The 16,745-nt window shown below is 45.5% G+C and overlaps 1 protein-coding gene across 1 annotated transcript in view; it reads right to left on the reverse strand.

Annotated features, from left to right (window-relative positions):
• Positions 1–16,745, reverse strand: part of EPHA10 (EPH receptor A10) — a 943,825-nt gene that overhangs the window by 115,214 nt on the left and 811,866 nt on the right. The window contains exon 10 of the mRNA XM_077481808.1: positions 2,018–2,143. Within this exon, the coding sequence (XP_077337934.1) occupies positions 2,018–2,143 (126 nt within the window). The remainder of the gene's footprint in view (positions 1–2,017; positions 2,144–16,745) is intronic.

The raw sequence follows: 16,745 nt of genomic DNA on the forward strand, positions 1-16,745 counted from the left end.
GCAGAATATAATATGTTACAACAAAATGTTATGCATTCAACTACAGTGCATAACTATACAAAATCTAAAGGCTGAAGGTTTTTTACCTTAATGCACTCTATGCGTGAAGGTAAAAAACTTTTAGTATGCAGCTCCCACTGCTGTGAATCACAGCTTACAGTCAATGATGAGGAAGCAGGGGTAGGGCTAAGCCAGATTTTGTGTCTCCTATGGACAAAGAATGGAGAGAGTATGCATAAATGCCTCCATAGCAAGCAGAAGAGGAAGGGCTAGGATCGCCAACTGGGGACTTGAGAAGAAGAAGATCAGGGCTGCTCTTTGCAAAACCATTTCACAAAGCAGGTGAATATAACATGTTAGTTATCTTTAAAAAATAAAAAGATACCTTTGATATCACTTTAATGAATACATTCTTATATCTATATATAGATGTTAGTTAATTCAAAAATGATGACATCACATGGTGGATCCTGGAGAACCCTTCTCTAGTGATGAGCCAAATCCACCTGGAGTAGGATTCGGCAAACATGACAAAAGTTCACAAGTCAAATCCAAATTCATTGGCATCAAACTCATTGACGTCAATGGAGCTGAATGTTAAAAACAGTTCTGGCCTGCTAATACAATCCTAGACCTAAACTACCAGTGTGATATTGAGAGATTACTTGCTTGTTAAAACCTACAAATGGAACATTGTGGTCTTCATGACTTTCACACCCCAAGGCCCGGTTCACACTAGTGCCATTACATGTGATTTGCATCGCATTGCTAGGCAGATCACATACGATGTCTGTGAGATGCGATTTCAGTCATACAAACTGTATGGCTGAAATTGCATCGCATTCACACCAAAACGGTGCAGGATCCTTTTTTTGGTCTGCACTGGAATTGGATTGCATGGGTGTTCACACCCATGCGATCTGATTACTGCACCATTTCACAGTTCGTACTGCTATCTGCAAACTGATCTGAGGGTGTTGTTACATTGACACCTGCAGCAGTTCACAGATCTCAGTGAGAACCACTGTGCGATTGAGGTGCAATGCGGGAACCCACACTGGATTCGCAGGGTTCCCGCATTGCACTAGTGTGAACCGGGCCTAAATGTACTGTGACTTGATCCTGCTCACGTGTATCTTTCTTATTTGATGTCTCATTTTTCTAATTACACTGCTTTGCTCACCACAGGCTCCCCTTCAACCCCACTCTCTTGTTTAATGCCTTTTCCTTAACCCCCCCCCCCCCCCTCCTTGATTACTTCATTACTGGTAAGAGATTTCATTAAGCTGTAGAACAAGAAAAAAAAGTAATCAAGATCATTGTAGGTAAAACTATGTAAATGGATTCCGAGTTTTAATTTTAGAGAAAGAAAACCACCCTTAACAATGAATCAAACTCAAGAATATGCCACCAAATATGACTCTCTCCACTTGCACTCATGGCACACAGGCCTCATGTACATTGGATGTTTTTTACAGCTGCTCCTAGGGACATATTTTTTTTTTCTCCCTGCCTTTAAACTTCCCTGCATGTTAGCCTTCAGTATTTGTTTAGAGGCAGGAAAAAAAGACCTACTGCCAGTGCGTCCAGAAGAAACAGAAAAACAGGGCGGAAAAACACTTGGCACTTGTAAACGCATGTAAACTCATCTAAATGTGTATTAGCGCTATTTTATATTATTTATTCTGGCCAATTAAATTAATTAGCACCCAAACATTTGACACAGGTAAACGTGGGTAAACACTGCTAAAATCGTCACACACTTTTACAAGTGTCAGGCTTTTTTTTCGCTAACACTTCCAGGATGGAGGCTTCTAGAAGAGTTTAGAAAATGTCCAGTGTGCATGAGGCCTTAATCATCTGCAAACTTCATTATAATTTCCCGATACCAACACAAGAACAATTATTTATGTATCAAACATCAAATAATACCAACAATACCAAGTCAGCTCTTTGGTCCTCTTAAGCAGGTTATAGGTATTCATGCATGTAGTGTTTATTATATATTTGAGCATACCTGTACCAAGGATTCTTTCTATTTTTATGCTGGAGTTATCCAATTCTTTTGCAAAAAGGTGAACAGCTTGCATAGGGTCTTCACATGTGTCTGGATCTATGTAAGTTCTTCTTGTTGGGATTTTAACTGCAATCAGAAACACAATGTAAACACAAATAGCATGAGTACTATGTGACACTATAATAAAAGTATTTCACATAAGGTTTTAGAAAAGTTTAAATATTACCAAAAAATAAAGGTTCAGATTACCATATCCTAATATACTGAACTGTCAGTATGAAAAAGTTATTTTACCAACAGACAAAATGTGCAGAACATGTTTGAATCTGTTGTTTTTGATTTGAAGAAATGTTTGATATAGCTGGGAAAGTGCATAGTCAAACGAATCCAGGGCACAACAACATAGGAAATTGAAATGTAAACTGTAGTTTTGTAGAGTAAATTGTTACAAACAAATCCTGCCTCTACAATTAAAAATACAAAAAAATATATTCAATCTGTGTTATGCCAATCCTATAAAACAGAGTCCTATTTTAGTGTCCATATAATCTTCCTTAATGCACTGTATGATCTCATAACCTTCTTTGAAACAGCACAAGGATGCACATAAATCACAAAACAAGCAAGAAGAAGGAAAGTGCAATAAAATCTACATTTTCTAAACACTACAAACACATGGAATATATATACTCATATATACCCAAAGTGAATTGCACAGCCACTGTGTAAAGGAAGAAAGCAATCCCCAAGGCCAGCGGTATGGCTAGATGTCCACACAATCCTCCCATTTCACCTCTGGAGCTGATGACAGATCAGCTGAATCCCTGTCACAACCAAAGGTCAGGCTCAGAGACCAGTAGCTATAGCAGTCAAGAGCTTTCCACCAACCAGCAGGTTAGGAACACAAGCGGATCACCCTGGCAGAGGACGCTGACTCACCCAAGGTGTGGGTCTAAGCACTAGCCAGTATTCACCATAGCTCCTGATGGTGGAGATGAGTTTCACTAGAGGTGAGTAAGCCATGGTCGGTAATAAGTGGTTGCAGGTTGGGATCAAGTGGATCAAGTGGAAGCCTAGTTGATAAACAAGCCAAGGTTGATAAAAACTGGTTTCAAGTTGGGATCAAGTGTAAGTGTAAAGCCCCGTACACACGAGCGGACTTTTCAACATCCAAAGTCCGTCAGACCGAGTCCGTCAGACTATCCGATCGTGTGTGGGCTGCAACGGACTTTAGCTTCGCAAAAGTCTGACGGACTTTAGAAATGAAGCATGCTTCAAATTTTCCCGACGGAACTCCGCCGAACCCGGTCCCCTTCGAAAAATCCGCTCGTGTGTATGCTACTCCGACGGACTAAAACCGACGCTAGGGCAGCTATTGGCTACTGGCTATGAACTTCCTTATTCGAGTCGGGTCGTACGTCATCACGTTCGAATCCGTCGGAGTTTAGTGTGATCGTGTGTGGCCAAGTCCGTTCGGCCGAAAAGTCTGTCAGAACTCCGACGGAACTCCGGCGGAACTCCGGCGGAACTCCTTTGGAAGTCTGTACGGGGCTTTAGTGTAGTTGAGGAACAATCCAAGGTCAGTAAGGAGTAGTAGTAATGATACAGACAGCAGCAGGAGCAAAAAAAGTAAGATATTTACTAAACAAGAGTGGTATAATCTGGCAAACACAAACTGCAAAGACATGGCTTAAAAAGGAAGTTAATGGAGGGAATAGGAAGTTCAAGGTTCATCAGAAAGATAGAAAGTACGTTTATCCAAGGATTCAGGTAAGGAGCTGTTGTGGTTGTGGGTTCAGATTAGGGATGAGCCGAACACCCCCCAGTTCGGTTCGCACCAGAACTTTCGAACAGACCCCAAATTCGAACAAACTTTAGAACCCCATTGAAGTCTATGGGACTCGAACGTTCGAAATGAAAAGTGCTCATTTTAACGGCTAATATGCAAGATACTGTCCTAAAAAGGGTTTGGAGACCTGGCTCCTGCCCCAGGGGACATGGGTCAATGCCTAAAATGTTTTTAAAAATGGCCGTTTTGGCGGGAGCACTGATTTTAATGACGATTAAAGTGGAAAAAAAAAGTGAAATATTCCTTTAAATATGGTGCCTGGGGGGTGTCTGTAGTATGCCTGTGAAGTGCCACGTGTTTCCCGTGTTTAGAACAGTCCCTGCACAAAATGACATTAAACGGAAATAACACCATTTAAAACTGCTTGCGGTTTTAATGTTATATCTGGTTCCTGCAATATGGTTGAAAATCATTGAGAAAAATGGCATGGGTAGCCCTCCCTGCCCATTACCAGCCTATTTGGGTCTTGTACGCATATTAAGGGGAACCCTGTACCCATATTTAAAAAAGGAAATGCGTGTGGCCCCCAGGCCCTATATACTCAGAACAGCAGTATACAGGCGGTGCAAACAAGACAGGGACTGTGTAGGTTTGTTGTGTTAAGTTGAATCTGTTTGTAATTTTCAACTGGTACATTTTTAAAGTGTAGCTCCAGTCAAAAAAACTATTTTTAAGCTTTTTGGGAAACATAGGGAAGGGTATAATTTGTTTTGTCGTCCATCTTTTTTCATCTCACTTGCTGTTGTCTCCTTCCGTTTGCAAGTAGGAGATGTTTGTAAATTGGATGTTTGAAAGTAGGGGCCTGCCTTATATGCTTTGCAGAAATGACGGAACAAGGTGTTGGTTTTGCCACAACATTGTAAGCCCTCAAAGTGACTCTTGGTGGGCGCTGGAGCGCCCTGCTGTGAACGATTATATCAAGAATTGTAATTACATGCCATTGTTGAACAGGGGCAGAAAAATTGGGCCTTAGGCACTGGTGCTGGTGCCACCACACTGCAACCTCTGCCATATACTCTTGTTTGATTGCAGGAATTAGCCCTGCTGCAAAGCATTGCATCAAAAATTGTACTTAAACTCCCCTGTTAAACAGGGGCAGAAAAATTGGGCTGATGGCATCAACCAGAACCAGAAATGTTCTTCCAACATATCAGCGGAGGAGGAAGAGGATAGACAATCAACATAACAGGACAGTCACTCAGCATCAGCATAGGCAGTCTTGAAGGGATGTGATATTTCAAAAAAAATTATTCTGTTACATCAGCTTCAGGTGCTTGGTAGCTGTGGGTGATCCAAGACTGATTCATCTTGATGAAGGTCAGTCGATCAACTGATTCGGTGGACAGGCGCACCCTGTGATCGGTAACAAAGCCACCAGCAGCACTGAAGGTGCGTTCCGAAAGAACGCTGGATGCAGGATAGGCCAGTAGCTCAACTGCATACTGTGCAAGCTCTGGCCAGTGATCCATCCTCAAGACCCAGTAAGCCAGAGGATTTTCGGTGGGAAAGGTGTCCAAGTCTGACCTTGCCCCTAGGTATTCCTGCACCATGTAAATCAGACACTGGCGATGGGTGCTGGAACCGATCATACCTTGGGGCTGCGGACTAAAAAATTGTCTGAAAGCATCAGTCAGACGGCCACCTTCTCCACCGCTCCTTCTGACCAATGCCTCAGCAACACGTTGTCCAGGACCAGGAGTTTGTAACCTCCCAGTCTCTGGGAACGCGTTGCACAGACCTTTCTGCAAGGCCTCCCGGAGATGTCTCATCTTCTGCTCCCTCTGCGATGGCAAGATAAGGTCGGCAACCTTACCCTTGTACCGTGGATCAAGGAGAGTGGCCAGCCAGTAATGGTCCCTCTCCTTGATCCGAAGAATACGAGGATCCTTCCGCAGGCTTTGCAGGATCAGGGAGGCCATGCAGCGTAGGTTAGCTGAGGCATTCGGTCCAGAGTCCTCTGGGTCACTAAGGACAACATGATCCGCAGCTACCTCCTCCCAGCCACGTACAAGTCCACGTGTTTCTTGGGACTGTAAATCATCCCTACAAGACTGCTGCTGCTGCTGCTGCTGATGCTGATGCTGAGTGCCAGCCTCCACCTCCATGCTGACACAATCATCCTCCTCCTCCTCCTCCTCATCCTCTTCCTGTGTGATGGGTGGCACAGCAGGAACACTGTCTGGATAAAGGGGGCCTTGAGAGGCAAGGAAGTCCTCCTCTTCCTGCCTCTGTTCTGCCTCAAGTGCCCTGTCCATTATTCCACGCAGCGTATGCTCCAAGAGGTGGACAAGAGGTACAGTGTCACTGATGCATGCACTGTCACTGCTCACCATCCTTGTGGCCTCCTCAAACGGTGACAGGACAGTGCATGCATCCCTGATCATGCCCCACTGGCGTGGTGAGAAAAAACCGAACTCCCCCGACCCTGTCCTGGTGCCGTAGTCGCACAGGTACTCATTGATGGCCCTCTGCTGCGTGTGCAGCCGCTGCAGCATGGCCAATGTTGAGTTCCATCTGGTGGGCATGTCACATATAAGGCGGTTCTTGGGCAGGTTCAACTCCTTTTGGAGCTCAGAGAGCCGAGCACAGGCTTTAAATGATCGGCGGAAATGCACACAGACTTTCCTGGCCTGCTTCAGGACATCCTGTAAGCCGGGGTACCTGCCCAAGAACCGCTGCACCACCAGGTTAAGGACGTGAGCTACACAGGGCACATGGGTCAGTTGTCCCTGTCGGAGGGCGGAGAGGAGGTTGGTGCCATTGTCGCAAACCACCATTCCTGGCTTAAGCTGGCATGGCGTCAACCACCTCTCGGCCTGCCCCTGCAGAGCTGACAAAACATCCGCCCCAGTGTGGCTCCTGTCCCCCAAACAAACCAGCGCAAGCACGGCATGGCATTGTTTTGCCTGCGTATTTGCGTAGCCCCTGGAACGCCTACGGAGCACCGCTGGTTCTGAGGACAGAGCACTGGAAGAGGCCATGGAGGAAGAAGAAGAGGAGGGGGTGGAGGAGAGAGGTGTGTCACAACCAATAGTAGCATTTTGGAGGCGTGGTGGCGGAACAACCTCCAACACTACTGCACCTTGTCCTGCATCCTTCCCAGCTGCCAGAAGAGTGACCCAATGGGGCCGAGTCTACCAACTGAAAAGGCAGCAGTTGAAGTGCTAGCAATTTAGCCAAGCTAGCATTCAACCGCTGGGCATGTGGATGGCTGGGAGTGAACTTCTTTCGCCGGTCCAGCAGCTGGGGCAGGGACATTTGCCTGCTATAATCGGACGTGGGTGTACCGCTAGCAGAGTTCCCGGAAGCACTTGGCTGTGACACACCTAATTCTACACCTTCATTCCTCTCAGAGCAGGTTTCAGAGAGGACTGAAGGTCTAGTGGGGTTGGAGATTCCAGCTGATGGAGCAAGGAGAGGTCCGCTTTGTTCTTTGGTGTGGGTCTTTGAGGTACGCTTGCCAACGAGCTGCATGGCAGGTCAACATATGTCTGGTCAAGCATGTGGTGCCCAAGCGGCTGATTTTTTGGCCACGTGAGATACGCTTGAGACATATGTTGCAAATAGCAGTGGTGCGATCTGATGCACTCGTCTCAAAAAAGGCCCACACCAAAGAACTTTTAGAATAATGCGCAGAGGCAGCGCTCTGCACAGGCGGAGCTCTGCGGTGTGATTCAGTCGGTGTGCTGCCCCTAAGCTGGCCCCCGGAGCGCATCCTGCCTCGTTGGACATGTGCCTCCTCCTCCTCCTCCTCCTCCTCTCTCCTTCCAGGCACCCACGTGGAGTCAGTGCCCTCATCATCCCCTCCCTCTTCATCGCTGTAGCAAACCTGGCAGTATGCTGCAGCTTGTGGAACATGACTGCCAGATTGCTGTCCTTCTTGAGCATCCCCTCTCTCTGCGCTCATGCTACTGCCTTCCTCTAGCTGAGTGTCATCATCAGAGCCCACAAAACACTGGGCATCCTCCTGGAGCATGTACCCAACACTGTGCTCAAAGAGTTCAGGAGACTCCTCAGGAGGACGTGGTGGGTCTAGCTGGCGGCCTTATATAGTGTGGGGCGTGCACTACACAGCCTGAGCTATGATTGGCCACAGGCATCCTGACTGTGGCCAATCATGGCTCTCCTCGCTGCTAGCGCTGCGATTGGCCAAGCATGCGGGGTCACAGTGCATGCTTGGCCAATCATGAGCCAGCAATGCACTGTGCCATCGCAGTGCATTGTGGGCCGTGAGCGCCACACGAATTTGGCGCGAACGGACCAAAATGTTCGGACTTCGCCGAACGGACGAACAGCCGATGTTCGAGTCGAACGTATGTTCGAGTCGAACGTATGTTCGACTCGAACACGAAGCTCATCCCTAGTTCAGATGTTGGTTCTGTCACAGTTCTCAATGCAGAGCCAGCAGGGGACAGATGCATCCACCCAGATTAATGTAATTGTTTTTTTTTTCTATTTCTGAATTTCTCTTTTTTACTTCTCTGGGGCAGGATTTAAAGAAAAATGTCCCCAATGGTACACAGCCAGCAAAAAAAAAAACTAGCAAGGGATTTAAGCCCTCCTTACACTATTCAAAATAAAGACAACTACATTTTGGCTATATATAAACTTTAATTCAGTTATAATATAAACATACTATACAATTAAATATTATATCCTCGGTGATTGCTTATGGTATCCAGTGGACATCTCACAGGTCCCTCATAACTTTACAACCTCTTACACACAGGCATAATAATTTTCTGATGTTTATACTCGGGATTCTGATTAAAATGTACAACAAAAACCTTGCATATACACACGTAAGGGTGTGTAAACATTCATATACATATACTTTACATGTGTAAAATTCTTCTTCATCCTCTTCTAGTTGCCAGTGTTGCAATATACTGTACTGTACATGTGTACGCGGGGTATACATTTGTATACACGTGTATGCTTGTAAATTACTGCACTCAAACATGAAATTTTATATTTTATGACTCTACACTTATTGCTGAATTACTGATTTTTACATAGCTGTGTGCATTGTTCTATAGATAACAATGCATCTGTATTTACTGTAGATCCTGTGTGCAAGTATCCTAACAATTTTTTCTTGCATTCCATTACTACCAATTCTTTTGTACGTGATCACAAACAATTTTTATTTTTTGTGTATTGTATTTAGCTTACTTTTACTCCTGCACTTTCCCATTGCCTTATTTTTTTGGAGAGATTGATGAACACTTGACTGTTCATAGTCTCCTGGGATATCCACATCACACAGAAGGCTGAAGGGGTCATTAAGTGCAAATGTATTGAAGGATTTCGTGCCTATATAGATGTCATATATTTTTTTAATTCCTCACAACAAAAAGAAGATAACACAATTTAAAGGAGAAGTATGGTGAAAGCTATTTTGGCTATATTCTCATGTAGGTCACAGGAGTGCAGTTTGTTCTGCACTCCTCTGACCCATTTTCAGCTGACAGCAGGCTGACGTCACTCAGCCGGTCGAGACTATTAAAAAATCCACCCTGAAGCCGGGACTGGAACCTGGCTCAGTCTCTCATCAATCCACTGAGAGCTGAGATGGATGCTCCTGCCCCCTGCATAGCCCAGCCCTCTAGTAAGCACTGGAGGTGCAGAGAAGAGAGCCAGTGACTGACAGTCATAGCTCTCTGCTCAGAGCGGAGGGGGATCAGCTGTGTTTGGTTGCTCAGTTCTCACTGCAGAGCTTATGGGGGACAGATTGGATTGGATTCATTGGATTCATGCCGCATCCACCTAGGTATAACTGTTTGTTTTTTGTAAAGTCCATATGTCTCTTTTAACATGACATGTTACTTAAAATTATGATGAATGAAGACTTCCGGTTCCGGCGCCACATGAGGAGGAGGTGATCGCCTTCAGCTCCTGCATCCTTCCTCACAAATCCTGCCTAGAACACCGGCTCAGGCCTCGGGGAGAACCCACACCACCTCAGCGGACGGGTGAGACATCATGGATCGCTTCGTGGAGCGATCGTACGCTAAAACGGCCTCGGCGGGCATTCCTCCCGCGGGAGAGACACACACGGCCAACATGGCAGCTGCACCGCCCTTACAGGAGCAGGCTTCGCCGCTTCAGGGACCCCCGGCTCAACCAGCGCCTACCCAGGCTGACCCTGCATCCCCTGAGGGAATAGCACAAGCTGTGGTTCTCTTGCTGGGTCCCACACTCGCAGCTACAGTAGATGCAGCGGTTCACAGGGGGCTGGAGCAGCTCCATTTAGAAGTACGGGCCCAGGCACAGAGGCTGCAACATGCGGAGGAACGTATCTCGGCACATGAAGATGAAGCGGCTGGCGCATCTGTTAAGATCGCTAGGGTTCTTAACACACACAAAGAGATTTGGGAGAAGCTCGACGATTTGGAAAATCGGTCAAGGAGGAACAATCTACGCATTATTGGTCTACCAGAATCGGTTACCTCTGCTCAGCTCTCCACGCTCTGCTCCAAAAAAATCCCTGAACAACCGGGCCTCCGCATACCGTGCACAGTCGAACGGGCTCACCGTATCGGACAACCATTCGAATCACGCTCCAAACCTCACCATGTTATAGTCAAGTACTTGAACTATGCAGATAAAACTGCCATCATGCAAAAGTTCCGCGGCTCCCGCTCCTTGACGATCGATGGGGCTAAGTTGTTGCTATTTGCTGATTACTCCGTGGAGGTGATGAACAGATGCAATGCCTTCTCTCTGGTGTGTACAACCCTCTACAATAACCACATCAAATTCTCCTTGTCTTATCCGGCCACGCTACGGCTCCAAACGAATGAAGGAGACCAACTTACTTTCACCACGCCTGAGGAAGCGGAAAGGTATGTTGAATCCATGAGCACTGACATGGAACACTCTGCCATGGCTGACATCTCATCTTCTCGATCTGCAAACAAAACTGCTGTGCCTCCTAAACATCAACGCAGCCCCACAAACCCTCCATATAAACGCATCAGAGTCACACCTAAGGATGACCATTCAGGACACCGCTGACAATCTTTGGTACACCTACCTTTCTATAGTTTGACGGGGAGTGAGGGGGAAAGGGTTTTTTTTTTCTTTTATCTTGGTTCTCCCTCTTTCTCCCTCTGGACCTTCTGGGGCCAGCTGGCCAAGTATGGGCTCTGCTGATCACTGGTAGGTTACCCTTAATGTCATGTTCTGGACTGGGGGACCTGCTCCTTTTGTTAACCTATGTAGTTCCTATTATTATTGCAGGACATTTTCTCCCTGGTTCTTTGCTTTGTGTTATATGATGTTATAACTCTAGGGGATATGGCTTTCAACTCGGCTCATCTACCCTATATATTTCCCTAGCACAGGTGGATATCCATCACGTGAGCATAGGACCTTTCCGGAGCCTGGGGTACTACTTTTTATCCCCCCGCCGGATCCATTCATATCCCCTCGTTGGGATACTGGGTTTTACCTGTTGCCACATATATTTATTTTTTTCTCCTTTATTTTCTATACCTCCCCCTCTGGCCCTCTATCAGCCATCAGGGGAGGAGCGGGACAGGGCTGATAGCCGAGATTGAAAGTTGTGCGTCATGTGGAAAAAAGGAGAGTCTCTACTTGTTGATATGTTATTTTTCACGTTGTGTTTTATATTTTTGATAAGATCTTTTGCCTATACGGCCATATACCAGGTACGGTTATTTAGTATAGCTGTAGCACCCTTGGGGATTGCAGTCTCTATGAGGAGACACTTATACACGGGGACCCTGGAGCACAGCAGGGTTGCCCCTGAACCGCCCACTGTGGTTATCTTCTGTCTAACTTTTACATGGCCTCTGAAGGTAGTGGGCATAACTTTAATGTTATCTCTTGGAATGGCAAGGGGCTTAGATCACCATGTAAACGTATGGCTGTTCTAGGACACTTGAAACGCCTCCCAGCAGACGTAGCTTTGTTGCAGGAGACGCACCCTACGGCAGACGACCTGCAACAACTATGTCAATTATGGGTGGGTGCGGTCTATGGTTCGCCAGCAGTTGGGCGCAAGGCTGGTGTTGCCATACTAATACATAAAAACCTGCAACATGAAGTAACAACTGTTAGAGCTGACACTGAGGGCCGTAAGGTGACTATACAGATAATGATGGACTCTGTCCCCATGGCCATCACTAACATTTATGCCCCTAACTCGCCGGGTACACCCTTCTTCCAAGATGTAATCCAATGGATACTAGCCACCCCTGAATCTAGGCACCTGGTTGGGGGGGATTTTAACTCTGGTATGTCTGTCATAACGGACCGTTCAACGACTAGCTCTCGTCGCGCGACTCCCTCGGTTATCGCAACACCCACACCCACCCAACTAGCCCAGGCCCTATCCTCTATACATTTCACCAATGTGTGGAGACTACAACACCCGACCAGCCAGGAATACACCTTTTTCTCTCCACCACATCAATCTTTCTCGCGTATAGATTACTTCTTTGTCTCCCCCTCCTTGACACCTTCCATATTAGACTCAGAAATATTAGATGCCAGGATATCAGACCACAGCCCTATAGTGGTGCATCTATCACGACCGACGACCCCGTGCGCACCAAGAACATGGAGATTTCCTTCTTACCTAGCTGACAACCCTGACTTCCAAGACATGCTTCGGACTGCCTGGACTGACTATGCCACCACCACTAATGACACCAGCAAAGCGCTTCGTATGGCTCACGAGCGCCTGCTTGTGAGCCGTACCCCGGAGAATATTCAAAGCTGGACTCAAGCCAAGAGGGCATTCGACCTCTGGGCGGAGCAACAAGAAACGGCCCAACTAGCCTATTCTAAGCTATACTTCCATAGTTTTCGGGAATAAAGCGGGCAAACTACTGGCGAAATTGTGCGCTGGGCTCAGACGACCCACTCACATTCATTCCATGAGAGACTCGGATGGATCCGTGACCTCAGCCAAAGATAGAATTAATGCTATTCTTCTCACCAATTTTTATACAACCCTATACAAAGCTGACCCCACTGACATGAATACAGCGGGCACCTTTCTGTCTAAGATGCGCCTACCAACACTACAGGGAGACCACCTCGCACTGCTTAATGCCCCCATTACCCTAGAGGAGGTTAAACGCACCATCTCGATCTTGTCCACAGCCAAAGCACCAATGCCGGATGGCTATTCTGCGGAATTTTATAAATCTACCATAGATTATATACCTGACACTCTTCAGCTTGTGTATGCAGGCATGTGGCAGGGAGGGCCTTATATGCCCACAGGTACACAGGCTTTCATAAAACTTATTTCAAAGAAAGGTAAGGACCCCACTATGCCAGGATCCTATCGCCCCATCTCTCTGATAAATGTAGACTCTAAAATTTTATCTAAAATAATTGCTTCTAGATTGGCCACGATGCTCCCCTCCCTACTCCACCCCACCCAGTCAGGCTTTGTCACTGGCCGCTCGGCTACACTTAATATACGTAAAGTCCTCCTGGCCCTACACTATGCTAAAATGCATCCCACTCAAGACGTAGCAATAATATCCCTGGACGCAGAAAAAGCCTTTGATAATGTGAGTTTACCTTGGTTATTTAGAGTATTAACACGGTTTGGTTTTCAAGGCCCCTTTATGCACTTTCTTCTACAGATGTACATGTCTCCCACAGCTCGCCTGGTCACCCCTGATTTCATATCGGAATCGATACCCCTAACTAAAGGTACTAGGCAGGGGTGCCCACTATTGCCCTTATTGTTTAACCTGGCAATTGAACCCCTCTCCAGGCTACTTAATTCACAGGATGGGATCAGTGGCTTACCAATAGGATCGCAGACTCTGCCCTCCGCATTGTTTGCGGACAATATCTTGCTGTTTACCACTGACCCCATGTCAGACTTCAGTTAAAGGAAATCTTTGGAACCTTACAAAGCTGCTCGGGTTTCCGAATCAACTTTGACAAAAGTGAGATTTTATCCTTGAATCCCAGACTGGCTCACAAATGGACGCACCAGTCCCCATTTGCAATAGCCAAACGCCATATCACATACCTAGGAGTACACATAGGTCGTGAACTGGCCTCATTATATGGGCTTAATTACCCCCCACTTTTGTCTAAGATTGTACAGGAATTAGACCTATGGGCGACCCTGCCTATTTCGCTCTTTGGGAGATGCCATTTATTTAAAATGATATCCTTTGCCAGACTATTGTACCCCATGCAGACCATACCCCTCCTGCTGAAACACGCAGATATCCAGAAGTTATACAAGGCACTATCTGCCTTTTTATGGTCACGTAAGAGAGCGCGCATAGCTCTACCTAAATTATGCCTCCCAAAGACCGAAGGAGGTGCTGGTGTGCCCAACGTTCGTTTTTAGAATCTTGCATGTTTGTTAAGACAAGGTCTGGACTGGCTTTCAGGCAACTCTAAATACTGTAATGTACATCTGAAATGGGCTATGGCTTCCCCATACACACTGGCAGCAGTCCTTCACTCCAACCTGCATACTCTGCCACCCCACCTAAAATCTAATTTGCTTATCAGAGACACCAACATTGCATGGAGAGAAATCCGCAAACTACTGGGCCTACCGACTACCATCTCGAGCCATCTACCTATCCAAGGGAACCCTATGTTCATCCAATCCACTTTGCATGCAATCTACTCACAATGGAAACTGAAAGGTCTCATGTCCGTGAAAGCTTTATATCAAGCTGGCCATCGTAAGTTTAAGTAATTTGAAGCCTTGTCTCAGGAATTCTCACTACCACCGACCCATGTTTTCTACTATACGCTGTCGTGCTACACTGTACACAAATTAGATTTTTATCATTTTGTTCACACAAATAGAGATTTATTTTAGTAGTATTTGTTCACCCCTTGTTTTTTTTTGCGATATAAGCAAAAAAAGAGTGAAAATGTTATGAAACAACTATTAGAGAAAAAGGGAACAAAGGGCGGGACTTTAAATGAGGCACACGGGAGCAGAAAAGTAAATTGGACAAAAAAAGGTTTTAATAAATTCATTCAATTATTCATATATTTACATATGAATGCACATAGCTATATATTCATATTTTACATTTCATTAACTGCTTAAGGACTGCCTCACGGCGTTATACGTTGGCAGAATGGCATGGCTGGGCACAATCATATACCTGTATGTGATTCTTTAAGTGCCGGCGGCGCGCTCCCGACCCAGTCCTGAGCTCCGTGACCGTGGCCACGGGACCAGCAAACCCGATCCCCACTGGTGTCCCGCAATCGGGTCACAGAGCTGAAGAACGAGGAGAGGTCTGTGTAAACAAACCTCTCCCCGTGCTTCCTAGTGTGGCTGTCACCGATTGTCTGTTCCCTTTTATAGGGAAAGACGATCAGTGACGTCACATGCCAGGCCATGCCCCCTACAATAAAAAAAAACATAACATCACACATAACCCCTACACTGCCCCCTAGTGGTTAACTCCTTCACTGCCAGTGTCATTTACACATGAATCAGTGCATTTAAATAGCACCGATTGCTGTATAAATGACAATGGCCCCAAAAATGTCCAATGTGTCTGCCATAATGTCGCAGTCACAATAAAAATCGCTGATCGCCGCCATTACTATTAAAAAATAAATAATAAAAATGCTATAAAACTATCCCCTCTTTTGTAAACGCTATAACTTTTGAATACGTATCAGCCTTTACTGGGGAAAAAAAATGTTTTTTTATATATTTTTTGGGGGATATTTATTATAGCAAAATTGTCGCTCTATTTTTGTTTAAAGCGCAAAAAATAAAAACCGCAGAGGTGATCAAATACAACCAAAAGAATGATCTTTTTGTGGGAAAAAAAAGGACGCCAATTTTGTTTGGAAGCCACAGTCGCATGATCATGCAATTGTCAGTTAAAGCAACGAGGTGCCGAATCGCAAAAAGGACCCTGGACATTCCAACAAGGACTTTTTTGCAAATATTTGAAGAACTTCACATATAGAAAAATACAAATAATATAAAAATGTGTGACACATTAAAATGTCACTTAGAGAAATTACCAAAAACAAAAAAATATATAAATCAAGATGGAGCATCCATACATGGTTAATGATTGTGTGCACATAACGGTAGTTGTAAGCTCTACGTGTTTCGGGACCTTATAGCCACTCATCAGGAGCAAAATTGTAGTGACCACTAGGGATGAGCTTCGAGTTCGAGTCAAACTCATATTTGACTCGAACATTGCCTGTGTGCCTGTTCGGCGAACAGTGAACGATATGGGTTGTTCGCGGCAAATTCGAAAATCCGGGAACACCCTGTACAAGTCTATGGGAGAAATCTAAAGTGCTAATTTTAAAGGCTAGTATGCAAGTTATTGTCCTAAAAAGTGTTTGGGGACCTGGGTCCTGCCCCAGTGGACATGGAAATTTAAAGGAATATTACACTTTTATTGTTTCACTTTAATCATTATTAAAATCACTGCTCACCGAAAAAACTGCAGTTTTTAGAACTTTTTTTTGCATTGATCCATGTCCCCTGGGGCAGGACCCAGGTCCCCAAAAACTTTTTAGGACAGTAACTTGCATATTATCCTTTAAAATTAGCACTTTGAATGTTCGAGTCCCATAGACTTTGATAGGGTTCTAAAGTTCACACGAAGTTTACAGGTTTTGGTGCAAACCGAACGGGGGTGGGGGGGGGGGGATGTTCACCTCATCCTTAGTGACCACCTATGAATAGTTAAGACAACCATATTTTAAATAGTATGAAAAGGAAGTGGGCAAATGTAAAATATGAAAAATCCCCACATAAGTACATTTGACCCACGGACTTACAAATATATCTGTGCAATGGTGGTGCAGCCATGAAAGTCAAACTAGCCATAAATGCCACATCCCGGAGCTGAGGGAGCA

The sequence above is a fragment of the Lithobates pipiens genome, unplaced genomic scaffold (genome assembly GCF_037356315.1).
Source record: "Lithobates pipiens isolate NorthernLeopardFrog02 unplaced genomic scaffold, aLitPip1_a1.2 Scaffold_16, whole genome shotgun sequence".
NCBI classification, from domain to species: Eukaryota; Metazoa; Chordata; class Amphibia; order Anura; family Ranidae; genus Lithobates; species Lithobates pipiens.